Source organism: Ostrinia nubilalis, chromosome 28 (genome assembly GCF_963855985.1).
Source record: "Ostrinia nubilalis chromosome 28, ilOstNubi1.1, whole genome shotgun sequence".
Taxonomy (NCBI): Eukaryota; Metazoa; Arthropoda; class Insecta; order Lepidoptera; family Crambidae; genus Ostrinia; species Ostrinia nubilalis.
In genome coordinates this window covers 6,677,114-6,700,442 of record NC_087115.1, presented here as the reverse complement: position 1 = coordinate 6,700,442, position 23,329 = coordinate 6,677,114, and the positions used below count along the sequence as shown (strand labels likewise).

The window sequence follows — 23,329 nt, the reverse complement described above, 5'->3', positions numbered from 1 at the left end:
AAATAAGTAGTTAATATTATTCATGATAATTCATGCTAAATCATATACTTCCTCCGCCATTTTCCGCAGTTTGGCACCTCACGTCACATCATTTTACCGAAGTCAGCCCTATAGCTTCGGCGCAGTGCCGATCACTGACGTTTGTCAACAAAATGGTGCTTGACTCCTGAGACAGGCTAAATTACACCATATTGTAAATGACATTGAGCATACATTTTTTTAAATACCTTCGCGAAGTAAAGCTTCTGTACGTAGTACTTACTATTATTCTGTGGTCATTTTAGTTTTGGTGTGGTCATTTATTGTAATTTTTTGACGCGCTCACTACTAGGCCCTGAGGTCTTATAGACCCTTGAGAGAGTTTAAATATAAGTGGGTATTTATTTATGTTTATTTGTTTTTTTGCAGGAATCCGGAGTGATCCCGTACCTAGAGAAACTCGGCTTCGATATTGTGGGGTACGGGTGTATGACGTGCATCGGCAACTCAGGGCCCATTGATGACAACATAGCCAACACCATTGAGAAGGTAAAGTCGATTTTTTATTAAGTTGAGCAGACAATTTCTATGTTGTGTAGGTACCTAACGTTCTTACAGGTGGTATACCGTTTAGTCCAGTCAATGAATGCTTTAACGACGGTGTTGAGAGAAATCCGTGGAACACAATAATTTCTGACCTCGGGACTTTATTTAGACTAGTTAGGAGGTGAACATAGCAAAAGTCCCCGCCCTTAGCCCTTGAGCCGGCGGGGAGAGGGGGGTTTAAAGGTACCACTTTTCAGTTTTTCGCTTAATCCTCGGAAACTATGCGTCCTAGTGACATGACTACTATGAACTAAAAAAAGCTTATTTTTGCTACAGGTGAGATATCGAAAAACTGAAAAGTGGTACCTTTAAACCCCCCTCTCCCCGCCGGCTCAAGGGCTAAGGGCGGGGACTTTTGCTATGTTCACCTCCTAACTAGTCTAAATAAAGTCCCGAAGTCAGAAATTGTGTTCCACGGATTTCCATCTATAATGCTTTATTGACTGGACTAGTTATAGAGGAATTTGGTTAGATTCTCTAAGTACACCGTACAATCCGTGGAACAATTCAGTGGGCGTAGTGTGTTTACATCAAACTTATAGTGAGCGCGTTATAAAAACGTATGAAATTTTAGTTCTTGAACGTTTCCCGCTAGGGGCGCTGTACAATCCGTCATACATTTAATGTAATTTTTTGACGCGCTCACTAGTGAGCGCGTTTGATGAAAACTCACACTAGGCCCTCTGAACATAACAGACTGAAATACGAGGTATAATAAGTAAATAAAAAATCACATTTGTTATAGGTGTAATAAACAAATAAATAAATATCTTTGGACAATCTCACACAGCGCCATCTAGCCACAAAGTAAGCAATTAATATGCTTGTGTTATGGGTGCTAGCTTAACGGATATACTACTTATATACTTTTTTTTTTAAATACATACATATTATACATAGTAACACCCAGACCCGTCACAGAAATTAAAATTCATCATTTCAATTTCTGCCCGGCCGGGAATCGAACCCGGGACCTCTCGGCATAGTAGTCCGTTCTGAACCACTACACCAAACGGCCGACAATAGTATATAGTAAATAATACATATTTAACAATCCAAAATAACGTACATCAGGACTCTTTAACCAGTCTGACCAGCGTGGGGAGTGTAGGACAAATCCTCCATTTGCCTCTGGTAAATTAGAGGGTCAGACTCCTGCAGTGGAGACTAGATGACCTGATGATGATGTTTCAGAACGAGCTGGTCTGCTGCGGTGTTCTATCAGGCAACCGCAACTTCGAAGGCCGTATCCATCCTAATACACGAGCCAACTACCTTGCTTCACCATTGCTGGTGATAGCTTATGCTTTAGCAGGCACAGTTGATATAGATCTGGACACACAGCCACTCGGTAAGTCATCAGCCATTGTCTATCATGCTTAAATAATGCATCATCTATCAGCGATGCAGCGTGTGTATCGTGCATCGACTATGATATTCATCTATCATGGCATCACCAATCAGGCATACCTAATCCATTATGCATCAAGAATAATCATTAATCATCATACTTCTTTTACTATCTAATGTAACACTAGCCACTGGAAGACCGTAATCATCTAATACGAGAGCCAACTACCTTGCTTCACCGCTGTTGGTGATTGCGTATGCTTTAGCCGGTACCGTGGACATAGATCTGGACACACAGCCTCTTGGTATGTTCACGCATCGTTTATCATGCATGCATCATCCATCATGCATCAAGTATCTATCATAAATCATGAATCATCTATTATGCATATCCATCCATACATCAAGAATAATCATCATACGTTTTTTACTATCTAACACAGTAACACAACACTTAGCTACTCAAGAGGCTCAGTGAGCCATTCATCCGAATATATGAGTCAACTACCTAGCCTCGCCACTTCTGGTGATAGCTTATGCTTTGGCTGGTATAGTCGACATAGATCTGGACACACAGCCGCTCGGTAAGCAAGATGCATCAAGTGTCATGCATGAATCATCCATCATGCATCAAAAAAATAAAAATAAAATAAAAAATTGGTGATTACATATGCTTTGGCTGGTACAGTTGATATAGTTCTGGACACACAGCCGCTCGGTAAGCAAGATGCATCAAGTACCTATCGTCTATCAGGCATGATCAATCATGTATCAAGAATTTATTACCATATTTTATTATCTAGCAAAACACTTGAGTCACTCACAAGGCTCGGTAAGCTATCCATCCAAATATGCGAGCTAACTACTTAGCTTCGCCGCTGCTGTTGATAGCTGGACATCGATTTGGACAGAGCCTCTCGGTAAGTTCACATATTATCATCAATTTCAAATTCTTTATTACTCAATGTTAGCATACAAAGGTTCTTACATAATACGAGCATAGACACTAGGCAATATAAGGTGAATGTAAAGTATCCATTTTATTTATGAGAATAGATCTACTGGCCTCTAATAGTACATAATACAACCTTTATCACTTATCATACAATCGTTCATCGGCATCACGAATCATTCATTATCTAGCATGTATAATGCAACATCATCATCATCATCCATCGGACGTCCACTGCTGAACATAGGCCTCCCCCAATGATTTCTAACATTATGTATGTATAATGTAATTAAACATGCATCATACATAATGCATCTTAAATCATGCATTAACATTTTTCATAATGCATCATGAATTATGATGCATGATCATTCTAAATCCTATGACAATTTTGTCTAAAACCACAATCTACATTACTTTTCAGGCAACCGTCCCGATGGCAGCCCGGTCTTCCTCCGGGACATCTGGCCCACTCGCTCCGATATCCAGGAGGTGGAGAACAAGTTCGTCATCCCGGGCATGTTCAAGGAGGTTTGCACACTAACATTTGATAAAACTTGACAAATAAATTGCCTTAAACTGATTTGTGCAGCTGGTTCACAAAGTACAGTCGCGGAATGAAAAGGTTCGTCACCTTAGTGTCGGTTTTCGCTTGCACTAGGTATTGTAAGAGTCAAACCTGCCAACATAACCGTGCAAGAAACAGTGCTGCTATTAAATAAATATGACGTTTGCTAACGAATAAGGTTTTGCTTGTTTAATTTTCTATCCCATGCAATGTTACAAAATGTAGTTTTTTTTTATTTAATAGAAATAATAATGGCAGGTTGAACCAACAAGAAGGTTTTAGTTTATCAATCATAATTAATCTTGACAAGATAAATCGTCAAACAACTTTGATCTAAATAATTTTGAACTTTATTGGCGAACAGTTAAAGATTATTTTCTCTAACTCGAGATTATTCTGTAACATAGTTTCAAAAGGTAATATTATTATTATGTGCTCGCGATTCGTTGAAGGAATCAATTTGAAAACTGACGAACCTTTTCATTTCGTGACTGTACCTAATAAACTTAACGGGTCCGATGTCTTAGTAGCTCAATGGTCACAGCAAAAGAGGGAGGATTTTCTGGCAAGTATAACGTAATTTATTTTTTCCGCAAGAAACAGTGTAAAAAATTGCGAGAATTGAGCAAAACATGTTTCTCAGTTAAAATATGACTAAATTATTATAAGTTTTAAAACTAAGTATTTTTAAATGAATCCAATTAATCATAGATTTATTTAACTTAAAAATACATAATTTGAATCGCTAAAATCAAGTGGCAGTGGGCGGGGCACATAGCTCGTAGAGCTGATGGCCGCTGGGGCAGGAAAGTTCTTGAGTGGCGATCACGGGCCGGAAGACGTAGCGTGGGCAGGCCTCCCACTAGGTGAACCGACGATCCAAAAAATGTATAGTCTTATGTGAATTATTATTATTAATATTCCAGGTGTACGAGAAGATCGAGCAAGGCTCTCCTTCGTGGCAGGCCCTCTCAGTGCCTCAGGGAAAGCTGTATGGCTGGGACGTCAGTTCAACTTACATCAAGCGACCGCCGTTCTTTGATGGGATGAGCAGGGTAAGTGAAATTAATTTGGTAGCAAAACACACATTTGCACTTAAAAAAAAGACGAGAAAACAAAAGAAAGAAGAGAAAAAAAAGAGAAAAGAAAAAAAAAGTAAAAGAAAAGAAAACAGGAGAATAAAGAAAAAAAAGGAAATAAGGCGCTCTTAGTGCCTCAGCAAAAAACACATACACAAACTTCATTGGAAAAAAAAGAAAAGAGAAAAAAGACGAACGAGAAAAAAAAAGAAAAAATTAGAAGTGACTCCATACAAAAAAAAACGCCAGACCTTTCGAAATTACAACTGTTACTTTTTGACTCTTATAATTAAAAAAAATAGTATTTTTGTAGTAGGTTCCTAAGCTAAATATGCTTGTGTTACGAGTGGGCTCACCACAATAGTCCTTCGGCGGGGTTCGAATCCGCGTTCCTCGGATCACGAGTCGGCTAGTCCGACACCTTCACCGTTCGGCTATTGTGACTTCTATATTTATTTAACGGTTATTGTTTTCAAAAAGTAATAAAATCAATCCTAATTTTTATTACTGACGGGATTGCTATCATATGTAACTACTAAAGCCTGGTCCGTGAGCACGTAGAATCCCGTCCAATGACCCCAAGCTACCCATCCTTATCGCTCGCGCGTAATTATATTGCTGTCGCGACTGTGCGAAGGGCGCCCGCAGTGAGTGTGCGAGCGCGACAGCAACATAATTACGCGCGAGCGATAAGGATGGGTAGCTTGGGGTCATTGGACGGGATTCTACGTGCTCACGGACCAGGCTTTACCTTAATTTTGAGTTTCCGATATTTCAAGCGCCATGGCACTGTTGCAAGCGCCATGGTCACGGAGTAACAGTGCCGAAATATCGGAAACTCAAAATTAAGGTACAGTAGAATCCCGATTATCCGGATCAATTAAAACCAGGGGTGTTCCGGATAATCGAAAATCCGGATAATTGGTTTCAAAGTAAAATCAAACAATAATTAACTTTTTACAATAAAAAGGGTTTTCAATTCATCATTTAGAATTATAGTCTAAAATCTGAATTATAGACCATTGGATGAATGCATTTTTTTAAACAATGAACTAAGACGACGTGCGTACCGTGTTACGGTGGCGGCGCTTTGCCGTTTTGATGGGTCCAGACCCTAAATCGGAATTTAGGAACCATAAAGAATGAGTCCGGATAATCGGATATCCGGATAATCGAAGTCCGGATAATCGAGATTCTACTGTACATGGTAGCAACCCGTCAGTAATAAAAATTATGACAGTGACCATGGAAGTTCAAAACAATATAAAATCAATCTTTATCCCTTCCAGGACTTACCCCCAATCTCAGGCATCAAGTCAGCCCGCTGCCTGCTACTCCTGGGCGACTCGGTGACCACAGACCACATCTCGCCAGCCGGCTCTATCGCCAGGAACTCGCCGGCCGCCAGGTTCCTCGCTTCTAAGGGGTGAGTAGCGTCACAATCTGTTTAGTAATTTAAAGACAATTGACAGCGTAAAGCAGACCACATTTTGATGGCTGGACCCATCGCTGGAATTCTCCTCTCCGCTCGTCTCCTCTCCGCTAGTCCCCTCTCCGCTAGTCTCGTCTCCTCTCCGCTAATCTCCTCTCATCTTGTCTCATCTCCGCTAGTCTAGGCTCCTCTCCGCTAGTCTACTCTCCTCTCCGCTAGTCTCCGCTAGTCCCCTCTCCGATAGTCTCTTCTCGTCTCCTCTCCTCTCCGCTAGTCCCAGTCGCGGCATCAAGTCAGCCCGCTGCCTGCTGCTCCTGGGCGACTCGGTGACCACAGACCACATCTCACCAGCCGGGTCCATCGCCAGGAACTCGCCGGCCGCCAGGTTCCTCGCTTCTAAGGGGTGAGTGTCATCATCATCATCATCATCATCATCATCATCATCATCATTGCGATACGTAGACAGCAATAGACGGACAGCTGACATTTTTAGTCCTCTTCACTCCGCTCGTCTCCTTTCCTCTAATCTCCTCTCCGCTAGATACCTTTCGTCTCTTCTCCAATTGCCTCCTCTCCGCTAGTCTCGTCTCCTCTCCGCTAGTCCCCTCTCCGATAGTCTCTTCTCGTCTCCTCTCCTCTTCGCTAGTCTCTCCGCTAGACTCATCTGGTCTCTTCTCCTCTAGTCTCCCCTCCCTTCCTCTCGTCCCCTCTCCGCTAGTCCCCTTTTCTCTTGTCTCCTCTCCGCTAGTCCCCTCCCCGCTAGTCCCCTCTCCGCTAGTCCCCTCTCCGCTAGTCCCTCTCCGCCAGTCCCCTCCCCTCTAGTGCCCTCTCCGCTAGTACCCTCCCCGCTAGTCCCCTCTCCGCTAGTCCCTCTCCGCTAGTCGTCTCCGCTCCTTTAGTCTCTCCGCTAGTCCCCTTTTCTCTTGTCTCCTCTCCGCTAATCTCCTCTCATCTTGTCTCCTCGCCGCTAGTCTAACCTCGTCCCCTCTCCGCTATTCCCCCCTTCTCTCGTCCCCTCTCCGCTAGTTTCCTCTCCGCTAGTCCCCTCTCCGTTAGTCCCCTCTCCTCTCGTCTCCTCTCCTATAGTCCCCTCTCCGCTAGTCGCATCTTGTCCCCTCTCCGCTAGTCCCCTTTCCTCTCGTCTCTTCTCCGCTAGTCCCCTTTCCTCTCGTCTCTTCTCCGCTAGTCCCCTCTCCGCTAGTCCCCCAATCGCGCCAGCCGGGTCCATTGCTAGGAACTCGCCGGCCGCCAGGTTCCTCGCTTCTAAGGGGTGAGTAGCGTCACTATCTGTTTAGTAATTTAAAGACAATTGACAGCGTTAAACAGACCAAATTTTGATAGCTGGACCCATCGCTAGAATTCTCCTTTCCGCTCGTCTCCTCTCCATTCCAATCGTGTTTCCTCTCCTCTAGTCTCCTCTCCCTTCCTCTCGTCTCCTCTCCGCTAGTATCTTCTCTTCTCCCCTCTCCGCTTGTCCGCTATTCTCTTCTCCGCTATTCCCCTCCCCGCTAGTCCCCTCTCCGCTAGTCCCCTCTCCGCTAGTCTCATCTTATCTCCTTTCTGCTAGTCGCCTCCTCTCCGCCAGTCTCCTCTCCGCTAGCCCCTCTCCGCTAGCCCCCTCTCCGCTAGTCCCCCAATCGCGCCAGCCGGCTCTATTGCTAGGAACTCGCCGGCCGCCCGGTTCCTCGCTTCTAAGGGGTGAGTAGTTTGAAAAGGTTATAGCACACTTATCAACTCGACGAGCTGCAAGCAAGGGGACGACGAATTGCAAGCAAGGGGACGAATTGCAAGCAAGGGGACGACGAATTGCACGCAATGGGACGACGAATTGCAAGCAAGGAGACGGCGAATTGCAAGCAAGGAGACGGCGAATTGCAAGCAAGGGGACGGCGAGCTGCAAGCAATGGGACGACGAATTGCAAGCAAGGGGACGAATTACAAGCAATGGGACGACGAATTGCAAGCAAGGGGACGACGAATTACAAGCAATGGGACGGCGAGTTGCAAGCAAGGGGACGGCGGGCTGCAAGCAAGGGGACGGCGAGTTGCAAGCAAGGGGACGACGAGCTGCAAACAAGGGGACGGCGAACTGCAAGCAAGGGGACGAGCTGCAAGCAAGGGGACGAGCTGCAAGCGAGGGGACGACGAGTTGCAAGCAAGGGGACGACGAGTTGCAAGCAAGGGGACGAGCTGCAAGCAAGGGGACGAGCTGCAAGCGAGGGGACGAGCTGCAAGCGAGGGGACGACGAGCTGCAAGCAAGGGGACGACGAGAATTATAAATGCATACATTGTACGGGGCGTATATTGCATTGGAGGAGGCCTATGTTCAGCAGTGGACGTCGAGATGATGATGATGATGATGACATTGTACGGGGATCGAACCCGTGACTACTAGCGCATTAATTTAGCACGTGAACCACCAGAACTAACTATACTAGGAGTCATTATCATCATAATTTCAGCCACAGGACGTCCACTGCTGAACATAGGCCTCCCCCAATGACTTCCACATCGCCCGGTTGGTAGCGGCCTGCATCCAGCGCCTTCCTGCTACCTTTATCAGGTTGTCGGTCCACCTTGTGGGTGGATATTAAGAGTACCTACTCGTATGTATTTATGTATACTAGGTATTTATTAATTTATTTCTTTCTCATTTTCCAGCCTAACCCCCCGCGAATTCAATTCCTACGGGTCACGACGAGGCAACGACGCGATCATGTCGCGCGGAACGTTCGCGAACATTCGCCTCGTGAACAAGATGGCGCCTACAGCTGGGCCAAGGACCACCCACCATCCAAGCGGTGACGTTATGGATATATTCGACGCTGCAGAGAGGTAGGTTGGATTTAATAGACACCAAGGCGGAACAGAGCGGAGCGGAGCGGAGAAGTGTTTTGTAAAAGCCACGATAGCCGAACGGTAAACAGGCTGGACAGGGCAACAGGTTCGGTCCCCGCTAAGGATGGGTAGCTTGGGGTCATTGGACAAAATTCTACGTGCTCACGGACCAGACTATAGTAATTTGTACAAGTTTGGATGTCTGTATGTTTGTTACTCTTTCACGCAAAAACTACTGAACGGATTTTGTTTAAACTTTACAGTATTATTGTTTATAACCCAGATTAACATATAGGCGTCCGCTAGTTACTAAAATCTTAAAAAAAAAAACAATCTGATTTGATTATTTCCACTTCTCCTGTCTGCTCCGCACAACTTCGCTCCACTCTGTTCCGCCTTGGTGGCTTAAGATGTTGAACGAACGTTCGAATTCTGTGGCAACAATACGTTCGCGAACATTCGCCTCGTGAACAAGATGGCGCCTACCGACGGGCCGCGAACCAGGACCATCAGCGAGGTAGGTTTAATTAATGCTTTATTTAACTTGTGTATGTTTGTTTATTTATTTAAAGCTTTATTTATTAGCACACAAAAAATTGCAGTACAAAAGGCGAACTTAATGTCATTCTCTACCAGTTAACCATTAGACAGACCAGCATCCAATGTCTCGGTTGCTCAATGGTCAGAAAAGTCTCAGTGAATTCATGTATGTATGTGATTTGGTTAGTGTAAAATAAAAAAAAATGCGTGAGGCAGTCGATTTGTTTGTTAATTTAAACTTTAATGCCACACAAGGCGAACTTAAAGACAGTTGCTTGGGCAGAAACAGAATAAAATCGTTTGGCGATGCTCTAAAAAACACAAAAATGTTATATACAGGGTGTTAGGTAAATGGGTATATGAGCCGACACTAGCCCATGTTATCATGGGCATATAAATGGTATGGTGAAGTCAGAAATTTGATATCATCATTAATTTTTTTTTTATTTTCATACAAAATAAATTTTATAAAATCCGATTTGTATGCAAATTAAAATAATTAAAATGAAGATATCAATTTTCTGACTTCACCATACCATTTATATGCCCATGTTTACATGGGCTAGTGTCGGCTCATATACCCATTTACCTAACACTCTGTATACAAATAAACTTATACGACTAGTACAAAAGTCCTAAATTAGTTACTACTCGTGTTTCCAGGTACGCGTCTGAAAACGTGCCTCTCATCGCGGTGGTGGGGAAAGACTACGGTTCAGGATCCAGCCGAGACTGGGCCGCCAAGGGGCCGTATCTGCTGGTAAGAACAACGCCCGTGTTCACAAACATTACTACTATCCGTTCGCGATAAGTTCGCCGCTGGTGATATGACGTCACTCGAAGGGAAGCGTCTATAACTTTAACAAACTACACTCGGCATCAAATAAATCGCACCTCCCGCGACAAGCACTTATCAAACGTATGCATCCCCACTTCCCACCAACATTGATACCATTTGAAAGCCTAGTTCTAAAGTTCATTTCATTAAAGGAAAGGTTTTTACCCCGAAAATGTGTCTGTAGAAGAATCCAGAGTCACTTCTTCAAAAAATAGGTAGTTACGCTTGAGCCAACTTTTGTGGCTATAAAACTGTTAAGTTGGGATTAATCGCTATCCATCTGTTAAAGAGGACACGTGAGATCATTATTTGGTTTTATAACCATAAAAATTGGTCTAATTGATCCCAGAGGTGAGCCCCAACTGAGGCCTTTTTTCAAGTCACATTTATGGTACCTGTTAATTGTTTATAAAAAAAATTAAATGTGTTTTTCTTTAAGTTTGTTTATTGGGCTTTCAAATAACACCAATATTGTTGGGGTACCATGATTGTGTCAGAAGAAAATCTTTAAAGTTCGCGTCGCGGAAGGTGCGATTTATTTGATGCCGAGTGTATATTTAAAATATTTTTTATTTATTATTATTGATAAAAAATTGTGTATTTGGATAAAATAATACACATTAAATGCGTTTAATCACTAACTGATTGCGTTTAATCGCGGTTGGGGGAGGGGACGCGCATTCGACGGAGCGGCAAACTTATCGCGAACGGGTTGTATGAGGTCTCACAGGGCGCGTGACACAGGGTGACACACGAACCAATCATAGAGCTCTATTCAACCGTTTCAGCTCGGAATGACAACTTCTCAAAATGACAACCGGGGCGCAAAATGTCCACTTCTCGAAATGACAACTTCTTAAATTTGTCAACTTCGCTAAAAGACAACTTCTCATAATGTCTATTTCTCACAATGACAAATTCGCATTTGGTCTACTTCGCATAATGTCAACTACTTGTTGATATTTTATTTTCATTATTTCTAGAGTTCTAGTTCTTCTAGAGTTGTCATTATGTGAAGTTGACCAAATGCGAATTTGTCATTGTGAGAAATAGACATTATGAGAAGTTGTCTTTTAGCGAAGTTGACAAATTTAAGAAGTTGTCATTTCGAGAAGTGGACATTTTGCGCCCCGGTGGTCATTTTGAGAAGTTGTCATTCCGAGCTGAAACGTTATTCCGTTCAACGTGCGATCGATTTGCTGCTTCGCTTAAGCAAGCATCGTTTGTGAATACGGGCGTAAGTATTGTGTGTGACTTGTACCTTTTTTATTTATTTTCAGTCTATTTTTAAGTATAATTCCACTTTGTTCACCTGGGTGATTAAAGGTCATAGCAGACTTATCAACTCGGAAAGGGATCATCACAGTATCGCCTTTTGCGCGCTGTCAGACACCGACTGAGTAAAGGCCAATAGAAGCAACTTTTTTGGTGCATAATTTGCTTGGAAATTTGACTATTGAGTAGGTACTCCTTTTCATTAAAAATATTTTTCCACTTTTCCAGGGCATCAAAGCAGTCATAGCGGAGTCCTTCGAACGTATCCACCGGTCCAACCTTGTAGGCATGGGCATCATGCCGCTGCAGTTCCTTAACGGAGAGAATGCGGAGAGCCTCGGCCTTAGCGGAGCGGAGACCTACTCGATCGACGTACCGGAGAACGTGGCGCCTGGACAGAATCTTACTGTACAGGTGAGTTTTTAAATAAAAACATTCGTCGAAATGTAAGTAGAAAAAAAAATTCTAAGTGCGTGTTGTGCCACGCTCAATGTAGGGTTCCGTAGTTGTCCTTAGTTAGCATAATGTATTTCAGAAGCAAGCAATTACTTCATCTAGTCACTTTTAATATTTTGTTCTAAGGAATTTTTATCAGGTAAGAAATTTAATTAGTAAAAAAAATTTCTTTAATTCTTTCTTTATAGTTTCCTTGAAAGCACTATTACAATAAAAAAATAAAAAAAACATTTATTTCAGGCCAGGGCCCATAAAATTTCAATAATAATTGCATTAAATAATTAAAAAAAAACATATTAAATCAATCATAATAATAGAGAGAAATAAAATAAATTAAATTGAAAAAAAATTATTAAAAATTACATTAAAATTACATTAATAATGAATTTTCCCAGATTTTTCAAGCTAACAGTTTAATTTTTAGAGGGGGGGGACGCTCAAATCACTGTATACAATCCTTAAAACCTCGTCAGTAAGCACATAACTTCGCACCCTTATGGCGCAAGTACACTATGCGGAAAATTGACCAACACGTAATAGTGTGAACACCATCTCGGTTACTTTCTCCGTTTCCCTCGCGTGTGTTGTCCATACTTCGGTGTGCAGGCTAGCGCTTCAACCGCATAGTGTATTTGCGCCTTTAGACCAATCTATCGGCCGATTTTGTGTGTTGTTTGCGGGGAGTCTTATACAATTTAGTTCCAATTTTTGCCGCTACCAAAGAAATAGCGCTGTACCAAGCTTTCGCAACTCGAGTTGGTAGTTCGTGTGTTTTTCACTAGATGGCGCTGTGCTGTTTTAGCTCGCGCTAACATTTGATTTTTTCTGGATCTACTAATGTTGAGCGTCCACTTTGGCTCGTTGGACCGACGATCTAAAGGTCGTTGTGGAAATCCTATTTTTGGATACAGTGGTCCAGTCTCGGCTGGAGTAACACTGTCGGAAACTCTTGAGTATAATTTAGCGCGGAGGTTCGTGCTTTTCTCATTATTTAACAGCACGAATTCATGCTTTTATTGAGCCAATGCTCAATATTGTAGCACGTGTCTCAACATTGCTAGTTAATGAGCATGCTTAAAAATCAACTGACGTTTAATTTAGCGTCTGAACAGGCTGGTTTTAAGCATGCTTGCTTAATTAAGAGTAAGCATAAAAAAGCATGCTTATTGCTGGCAAACGTAAACATTGCAGAGCCATGCTTAATAAGCATTGCTTATGTATCATGGTTTTTAAGCACGTCTCAGTATTTGTTCGCGATAAGTTTGCCGCTGGCGATGTGACGTCACAAGGGAATCGTCCTATAACTACTTATAGCAAACTTAATTGAAAATATTTTTTATATATTGTTGTAGTAGCAATTGCTCAATAATGGCTTGATTTCGTGCTAGTAATGAGCATGTAGAACTGTACTATAGGCCACAATTGAGAATGTTACTAGGTATGCAAAATCACTTGAAACCTATGTTACAGTTAGGCTTTTATATTTACAAATACGTTAGTTTTTATTTCATTCAAAAATACCCAGTAGTTATGATTTTATAGGCATTCAAAGTTCGCTTAAATATTGAGTCCCGCCAACGGTCACGTGACCCCGCGTGACGTACATTCACAGTGTCCGCTCACTAGAAAACGGATATAAACATACTTAAATACATTTTTTTTTGTAAATACATACATATTAACACCCAGACCAGCGTTGCCAGACGTCCCGATTTTGGCGGGACGTCCCGATTTTTAAATCAAATTTAAATGTCCCGCGCGGGACAGGCTCGGTCCCGCTTTTCGGAGAGAACTCGACCGTACGTGGCGTACGTACTAAATCTGATTTAAAATATTATTTTTATTGTTAAAATACATTTTCTATAGCTACTTTTGCTATCTATTGTCACGTAAACGTAATTTTAAGTCAAATAAAAAGATAAATATTTGAAAACCTTTGATTATTATACGTTTTTTTACTATGTCCCGCTTCTGACGGAAGAATCCCGCTATTTTCACTCAAAAAGTACCAAAGTCCCGACTTGGCGAAAAAAAAAACTGGCAACGCTGACCCAGACCCATCACAGAAATTTAAATTGAACCAAACCCAAACTTGATGCGATTGTGTCGTTTTATTGCGAAGTACCTTCCAGCTCCATCATCAGACCCTGATTACTATACATATAGAATTGAAGTACTCGTCAATACAAAACGAACGAGCCCAAACTCGATGGAGTTAAGTCGTTTTATTATGGAGTTCCTATGGCCACCTTCCAGCTCCATCATCAGATCAGCTCCATGTCATCATAATATTGCATGGTCATCCAAATCACATGTGTTTGCGAAATTTCAGCTTAATCGGTTGCCTGGAAGTGGGTCTTAATTCAGCTTGCAAGATTCCACCCATACAAATATGAGCCAGTCACTGTAATATGACGCGACGTCACGCGCATAAAATGGCGGGCCGGCCGCCGCCCGCACTTTTAAAATTCAATATCTTGGAAACTAATTGACGTATCGAAATAATTCTTTCACGTGTATTTTTTATTTTTAACAGAGAATACAGAAAGCTAAAAAACAAAATTAGTGAACATTCTTCATTCTAGCTAAAAAATTAGTCATTTTGACCAAGGACTGATTTTTGCAGAGTGGTTTTGACCGATTATAAGTTTTGACTGCAACATCCATACTGAACAGCCCGACCCAACTATCAACCTAGAAAAAGTGTTCTGCGGCTAGGCATATTGTCTGTCACAATATTGATTGAGATGGTAATAAAAAAAATCTTAGCGATTCTCTAAGCCAGTGGTTCCCGAATGGTGGTCCGCGGAACCCTGGGGTTCCGTGGAAAGGCCGCAAGGGTTTCGTAAAAAATATTATCCCACGTTTCGTGACCGACGTTGTTCGCGCGCACCGACTTGTTTACGCACAAGGGAGGGGCAGGGCGTGCGGGCGGAGTAGTACGGGGGTTCCGCTAGGAAAAGTATAATCAATTAGGGTTCCTTGGCAAAGAAAAATTGGGAAACCCTGCTTTAAGCGACTCTTCGCTTTTCAAAGTATTTTTTTGTATTTGAAGCTTTTACCCGCGGCTTCTTCACCCGCGTGAAATTTAGTTTGTCACAGATCGTTATAAATTATAGCCTAATATGTATGTTATTCTGGGTTAAAGAATAATACTGTAAAGTTTCATTAAAATGGAGTAACAAACAACCAGACATCCAAACTTTCGCATTTATATTATTAGTAGGATCGTATTTGTAATATTAATAGTAGTGATTTTTTCAAGTTGTTTACTTAAAATTGAGATGGTAGTACATATATTCACCACTAGATGGCGTTGTCCCGTTTTAGCTCGCGCTAACATTTGTTTTTTTCCGGATCTACTAATACTGAACGTCCACTTTGCCTCGTTGGACCGACGATCTAAAGGTCGTTGTGGAAAACCTATTTTTGGATACAGTGGTCCAGTCTCGGCTGGAGTAACACTGTCGGAACGTATTGTAGTAAGTTGTTTGTGTAAGGCCCAGAACAGACGGTGAAACACAACTTCAACTTAGGGATGTTCCGATACCACCTAAGTATCGATACCTACTCATTTCGATAATACTCAAATCTTTTTTCGATACTACTTAAATAAGTACTCCTAAAGTATCGATACTTACTGATATCGATACTTTTTGGAACTTTTATTTTGTTTTATTATTTTGAGGGTGCTATCAATGAACGTTGAAGGACAATAATTTAAACAAAATTGAGAAGAAAACAACTATTTATTTATCGGTTTATGCCATGATAACATTGGAATAAACCGATGAATTTGATGATTACAATTAATAAAATTACTTGTAAATAGTGACTTAACACTTTCACAATGGCGGAATGGCGAGATGATTTGCGGGCGGGTGCGGGTGTCTCCTTCTCTCGCTTTCGGCTCGGGCTCTAGTAACTCGGTAACCGATTAAAGCTGATTAGCTGACTGTTTTTACTCTTTCAGTTCTGTATGATGCGTTCCATTGAGTTATAATGTACTACGTACTAGAGAAGACATGTCAACTAGACTGTTTCTGGCACGCAAACAGGTCCATGGACCGAAATTCAATTAGTATGTGCTCAGCGGTTGCTGTGACAACACGCTTGAGTGCAGTTTTGTTTTTTGAAATATGCCATCCTATAGACGAAAATACTGTTCAAATAACCCCAGATACATATTAAGTAAAAATCAAGGAATGACTTTTTACCATTAAGTTGTACATTTATGCACTTAAAACACTAATTTAATTTTAATTTGTTAATTACAAGGCGTCACCGCGGCGGCAGCCATTTTACGAAAATTTAAAAGAATAAAAATCGCAGACTTGACACTGACGCATAAATTAGTATACGAAAGGAAGGTTAAATACAGCAATAAAAAGATTTTTTTTTAGATTATAAGCACTTTGTATTGCACCAATTACTAATAGTCCCGTCCAGCAGCCCCTAGTGTTAAGCTAAATAAGCTTGGGTTACGGGTGGGCTCACACAATAGTCGTGCGGCATCATGGATCAGTGAGATTGTTTGAATCTCACTGCTGTTGTTCGTATGCGACTGGTTAGTTAGTAAATCACCCTAATTATTGACACCTAGCTCACGAGATAGGCTAAAATTATAATAATTGTACAGTGTGTCTGGTCACCAGTGTCCGACCCGTTAGGGCGCAATAATATGATCAATTTAATCGACAAATCTAGTATTAAAAAATTACAGCTATTTTAATTTTTTTAGTTTCTGAGTCCGGATGGATTCATTTATTTACCAAATCTACCGATGTACAGGACCTATGAGTATAAAAGTGATTCGTTCGACAGCTGAAAAAGTAAGCAATACGTTGTCATCAAAAGCTTCCATTTAAATTTCTTAGAAACACTTGAACGTAAAAAAATGATGCTTCTTTTTAGATTTTTCAATGTTACAAAAAACTAGAAAGTTTTACATTTTTAGATGCACTAAGTCACTACCTAAAAACTGATATACCTTGGCTTTAAATCAACTAGTCTAGGTGCTAGCTACATAGGAGATGCAGCGGTGAAATGGAGAGGTGGGAATAGTCCCGTAACTTCTACCTCACAGCTATTATACGTGTAACTCAACCACTGAGTTAGTTAACAATAGAGACAATAAAATAACTAGTTTCTGACTTTCAGTTATTTTATTGGTTCTGGAATGAAGGCGTGGGTCATGCCTAGCTTTGTTCCTACCGTTACGAGTGGGAATTTTTCTAAAATCTCAAGATGGACTGACTGAAGATAGCAGGAAGACGCTGGGTGCAGGCCACTATCAACTGGGCGATGTGGAAATCATTAGAGGAGGCCTTTGTTCAGCAGTGGACGTCCAGTAGCTAAAATGATGATGACGATGTTTCCTTACAGTATCCAATTCAATAGGCAGAAACTAAACGTAAACGAAGTGTCGCCTCTGTAATGGTATCATTATCTATAACTCATAATATTTCGTGCGCTGTTGGATGACAGTTTTAAACTAGAGATGGGTAATTTTTTTATCGAATTAGAAAATACCAGTTATCGATTCTCAAGGCGATTATCGATTACATTAGATTTTAATCGGGAAGAAAAATAATTAATGGCTTAAGCATCAGTATGAAGCCCATACGCACTTGTAGCACAAGTAACACGATTAGCCTCAGTCCCCTCAGTTGTGAATTCGGAATCGCCAGTTGTAATTTTAAAATCGCATCAGAGTGAAGTAACTAACACCAAAAAACGGCAGAGCGAAGTGATTTCGAATGTTTCAACTGCTACGTTTTGTCACTTGTCTAGGAGGGCTAATTTTAGTCTAAGGAAGGGGAGCTTAGATTACGTTACAGGAAACGCACAATATAATAAAAGAAAATAATGTAAGTAGCTGAACCTTTTTGCTATTGAGCACCATGAAAATTTAACACAATTTAGCCGATTTGTTTATTTTCACAATCGATTCACAATGTCTATGATGAGGCGACCGCAGGAACGTCACTATTCGTGCAATCCTATCAATGTAGTACGACATTTTCTGGTGCAGATTTTATCGCCATAAATTATGAAACTTGATAGTCATGGATTTGACTGACAGCTGTCCGTCAAATTCCCGCCCCGCACCCCGCACTGTACATATTTTGTTCGCGATGTCTGTTCTATACGTAGTAATATTACTTCAATGATGCGTTCTCGGTTTTTTTTATTGTTTTCGGTTGTTTTGCTGATTCGATTCGATACCAAGTATTTTTGTTTCGATACCGATTATGTATCGCAAAATTGATTCGATACAATAAATACTTGGTATCGAATCAAAAGTATCGAGTACCTACTCGTATTTATTAGTATCGGAATATCCCTACTTCAACTTTCTTATGAATGAAACTGAAACGGAAAGTTTCAAACTGGTCGCGTCATGTGTGGTCTCTCAACGGACGCTATGGCAGAAACTTAGATGCAACTTAGCAGTTGCAGTTTCGTTGCAGTTGCGTTTCACCGTCTGTTCTGGGCCTTAGGTAGGTGCGCCATTTACGCCAACTTGGTAAAACTATTTACAAACGTAAAAACTCTGTCAAACTTCATAAAAAAATATTCCATCCAACAACGTAAGGTTTAAAATCAGGGGCCAATCTATGGTCTTTTGAAGATGATTAATTTTTGTCGAAAATTTAAACTTTTTGGTTTTGATTTAATTAAGATCAAGCAATATCGTGAAAATAGCTCATTCTATGAAAAATGCTATCGTAACTAAAGAAGTAGAACATTAATTATCCTACTTCCTACTAATATTATAAATGCGAAAGTTTGGATGTCTGGATGTTTGTTACTCTTTCACACAAAAACTATTGAACGGATTTTGATGAAACTTTACAGCATTATTGTTTATAACCCAGATTAACATATAGGCTATAATTTATGACGATCTGTGACAAACTAAATTTCACGCGGGTGAAACCGAAGAAGTAGAACATTTATACCTTATAAATGAAATAAGATCCAATTGGTTTGATTAATCGTGATTTTTTTCTTATACATACTTTAGTTTAGGTCATTAAAGTCGTAGTATATAGATGACCCACGCTGAACTGTCCCACCAAACTCAATGACAGGGGGGCGCTACCATCGTTCAACTATATGGTTTCCAACATGGCAAAAATCGGAACCAGCGATCCGGTATTGACGGTGTGGCGCCCCGCTGTCAATGTTATGGATAGGACAGTTCAGTATTTTGGAACTATAGTTGTAGTTACGTCTGTCGGGAGTCTAAACAATTTTAGTTCCAATTTATGCCGCTACCAAAGTGATAGCGCTGAATCCAATCGGTCACAACTCGAGTTGATAGTTCGTTTATTCTCCACTAGATGGCGTTGTGCTGTTTTAACTCGCGCTAACATTTGATTTTTTCCGGATTTACTAATGCTGAACGTCCACAATGCCTCGTTGGACCGACGACCTATGGTCGTTGTGGAAATCATTGGTATTTTTGTATACAGTGGTCCAGTTTATGCTGGAGTAACACTGTCAGAAATGTCGTATATTACCCGACTGTAGTCAAACTAGCTTTTTCGTTCTGTTAGGCCCAAAACACACGGTGAAACGCAATTGCAACGAAACTACAACTTCTAGTTACTTTTGACACGGTAATACTTATGATAGTAGTATTACCGTGCTTTTGAGTTGCATCTAAGTTTCTGCCATAGATTCCGTTGAGAGACCACACATGACGCGACCCTTCAAACCGGTTTCAAACTGGTCGATGCAACTCAAAAATAACTAGAAGTTGCAGTTCCGTTGCAATTGCGTTTCACCGTGTGTTCTGGGCCTTAGTCTTTATCGCGTATTGTTTTCGTAATTATTAATTACTAGCTTTCCGCCCGCGGCTTCGCCCGCGTGGAATTTTGTGTGTCATAGAAAAACTTTATCGCGCGCGTCCCTGTTTCATAAACCGGGATAAAAACTATCCTATGTCCTTTCCCGGGACTCAAACTATCTCTGTGCCAAATGTCATTCAAATCGGTTCAGTGGTTTAGGCGTGAAAGCGTGACAGACAGACAGAGTTACTTTCGCATTTGTAATATTAGTATAGATAAATTAAATAAGATCCATTTGGTTTGATTAATGAGCTAAACTAAAATATGTATAATAAAAAAATCACGTAAAGTCATAGTCGTCGTTACGTCTGTCTGTTGTGGTCTGTCGGGAGAGTTTAAACAATTTTAGTTCAAATTTCTGCCGCTACCAGTGATGGCGCTGTGTACCATCGGTCACAACTTGAGTTGATAGTTCGTTTATTCTCCACTAGATGACGTTGTGCTGTTTTAATTCGCGCTAACATTTGATTTTTTCCGGATTTATTATACTGAACGTCCACTATGCGTTATTTAACTGACTTATGACCGACGCAAGGCATGCAGGTGTCATAGTTATATTTTTGAGTACAGTGGTCCAGATTTTCTGGAGTAACACTGTGAATACACTTAATATTATGCTCGTTACAATATGCACCGCCTTATTTAAACATTGGTTGTAGTTACGGTTAAAGTTAATTTTAAACGTTGTTCTTCGTCCCAGCCAGACAATTTTAGCGTGAAATCGTGTAACAATCGCTCTTGTCGTTTTATGAAAAAAAATCTTGCTGACACTTTTTTTTAAAGAATATTATAATTTGTTTTTCCACAAATTACTAATATAGTCCCGTTAACCCCTCGAGTAGGTACGAGTAAGCTTAGTATATCCAAAATACTGAACTGTCCTATGCATGACATTGACAGCGGGGCGCCACCGTGAATACCGGGTCGCTGGTTCCGATGTTTGCCATGTTGGAAACCATATAGTTGAACGATGGTAGCGCCCCCCTGTCATTGAGTTTGGTGGGACAGTTCAGCGTGGGTCATCTATATGCTCTGTAACGTCATTATTTTATGTCATCCCTCTCGTCCTGCTTCCACATCGGAACCAGCGATCCGGTATTGACGGTGGCGCCCCACTGTCAATGTCATGCATAGGACAGTTCAGTATTTTGGAACTGTACCTCAGGCACTGACTTGCTTATGTCCTGTCATCCGCTTTGCAATGGAGGGAAATCGAACCTTAATTTCGAACTCCTATTTTCTTCTGATTAAAATCGTTGCGGGTCCAATGACAGTTTAACTTTCCCCCGGGACAAACTTGGCCTTCATTGGTTGGGTTGTTAGCGGTCAAGCTGTAGATCCTGGCTACAAGGAGTTGCAGTGGTGGGAACGAGAGGTGGGATTAGTCCCGAATTACTGCGCCAGACCTATAACAATGTATATTTCTTTCCAGGTATCCACAGGCCAGTCATTCCAAGTCAAGGTGCGTTTCGACACTGAAGTCGACTTGACCTACTTCAAAAACGGAGGTATCCTGAACTACATGATCAGAAAGATGCTTTAATACACGCAGGTTGTGTATTTAACGTGTTTGTGTTCACAAATATAAGAGAAATTGGGTAATTGGCACCATTTAACTGTGATTCTAAGACCTTTAATCGAGAGAAAGTTAAATTTTTTAGTTGTTTTTGAAGATTTAAAACTCAATCTTTGAAGCAATGAGTAAAGTCCAAAATTACGTATGTGTTTACTATTACTAATGAAAAACTAATTGGTTTTTAATTCAAAGTTATTAAAACTCAAAACTTATTAAAACTAACTAAAAATAAAGGTAAAATTAGATTGTTACTTGTTTGGAATAAATAAACAATTTTATCGAATAACAAAAACAGTTGATGAACAAGTGGCGTCATTCAATCAATCAATTAATAAATAATTATTGTGTCGGTTACAATTATTCATAATTTTGACAAGTAAGCTTGTTTTTTTCTATACTAAATACCTAGATAAGTATGGAGAATTTCTCTTTCAAAATTGGTGCCAACTACCTAACTGAATTATCCACAATACTTAGTAAGCGCCATCTATTGGTGGAGCGGGGAACTAGCTGGTTAAGCAAAAATTACATGACACCGTTTGTTTTTCAAGTGTGTGTATTTTCTGTACTGTAAGAAATGTGGATATTTTATTAATCTTTTTTCTAAATACTTATGGGTACCTTTACTAGTGAGTAATTGATGGAACAATATGGCTTATATAGTGTAATTATTTTCTTGAAAATTTACTCAATATCTTGGTATTACTTCGTTTCATTCACGCAGACGCGCCCCACAATGTTTGGTCCCGGTCGCGCGGGGTGCGGGGAGTGTGGTCCGAGCAATCCGTAAGGCATTACTGGAGTGTGCGTGTGCACTCATGGAGCATTAGCGTGTACCGATAACACTCAAACATTCGCGGAAGAATGGTGGGGCGCGTCCGAGTGGATGAAACGATCTTTAGCTCTAAATATCTTCTCAGACTGAGATTTCTGTTATTTCTTACAGTTACGCCTTATACTCATACATGAAAAATGCTAAAAATCCATGATGGTAGTCGAAATATTCCATATTGTTAATGTAAATCAAAAAGTAGGTTGTACACAATTTATTTATTAAGCGAATATGGTATATGGATTTTGTATGGGATATTACGTTTTTATGATCACTGGGTGGTCTATTTTTTTATACAGGGTGTTTTATCATCAAATGTCATATTTTATTAGTTTAGTGTTTTTTCTGGTAATTCCGGTCGTGGAACACTAAATAATATTCTAACTGATAAATGAATTCTATGAAAAAGTAAAGTAATAAAATATGAATGCTATATTACGTGCTCAAGTTTATTGTTTATTAAAAATACGAACAGCCTGTATATAATATTGTTGTTGAGTTCTCAAAATGCGTTATGTAAAAATATTATGTAATAAATATTTATATATTTTTACGATGGCATTTTTCTTTATTCCCAGACTTCGTGTAAAAAAGGAACTATAGGTAGGTATAGTGCATAACTTAGGTTCATGTAGTAATGACCGTTCAAAGACATGTGTCGTAACAATGCTGTCACAGCATCGTTCGTTCGTTCGTTTCAGCCAAATGACGTCCACTGCTGGACAAAGGCCTCCCCCAAGGCTTTCCACAATGAACGGTCCTGCGCTGCCCGCATCCAGGCTCTTCCCGCGACCTTTACCAGATCGTCGGTCCACCTAGTAGGAGGCCTGCCCACGCTACGTCTTCCAGCCCGTGGTCGCCACTCGAGAACTTTCCTGCCCCAACGGCCATCGTCTCTACGAGCTATGTGCCCCGCCCACTGCCACTTGATTTTAGCAATTCTGCGAGCTATGTCGGTTACTTTGGTTCTCCTGCGGATCTCCTCATTTCTGATTCGATCACGCAGGGAGACTCCGAGCATAGCCCTCTCCATCGCTCTTTGGGTGACGACTGTGCGACGGGCGCCCGCAGTGAGTGTGCGAGCGCGACAGCAATATAATTACGCGCGAGCGATAAGGATGGGTAGCTTGGGGTCATTGGACAAAATT

At 41.0% G+C, this 23,329-nt stretch overlaps 1 protein-coding gene across 1 annotated transcript in view; it reads left to right on the top strand.

The window, feature by feature from the left end:
• LOC135085312 (cytoplasmic aconitate hydratase-like) overlaps nucleotides 1-22,734 on the top strand; it is a 75,568-nt gene extending 52,834 nt beyond the window's left edge. Inside the window, exons 14-22 of the mRNA XM_063980102.1 lie at nucleotides 409-528; nucleotides 1,780-1,936; nucleotides 3,312-3,418; nucleotides 4,382-4,510; nucleotides 5,824-5,960; nucleotides 8,629-8,802; nucleotides 10,009-10,105; nucleotides 11,687-11,872; nucleotides 21,206-22,734. Coding sequence (XP_063836172.1) covers nucleotides 409-528; nucleotides 1,780-1,936; nucleotides 3,312-3,418; nucleotides 4,382-4,510; nucleotides 5,824-5,960; nucleotides 8,629-8,802; nucleotides 10,009-10,105; nucleotides 11,687-11,872; nucleotides 21,206-21,316 — 1,218 coding nt within the window. The 3' untranslated portion in view covers nucleotides 21,317-22,734. The remainder of the gene's footprint in view (nucleotides 1-408; nucleotides 529-1,779; nucleotides 1,937-3,311; nucleotides 3,419-4,381; nucleotides 4,511-5,823; nucleotides 5,961-8,628; nucleotides 8,803-10,008; nucleotides 10,106-11,686; nucleotides 11,873-21,205) is intronic.
• The last annotated feature ends 595 nt before the right edge of the window (nucleotides 22,735-23,329 follow it).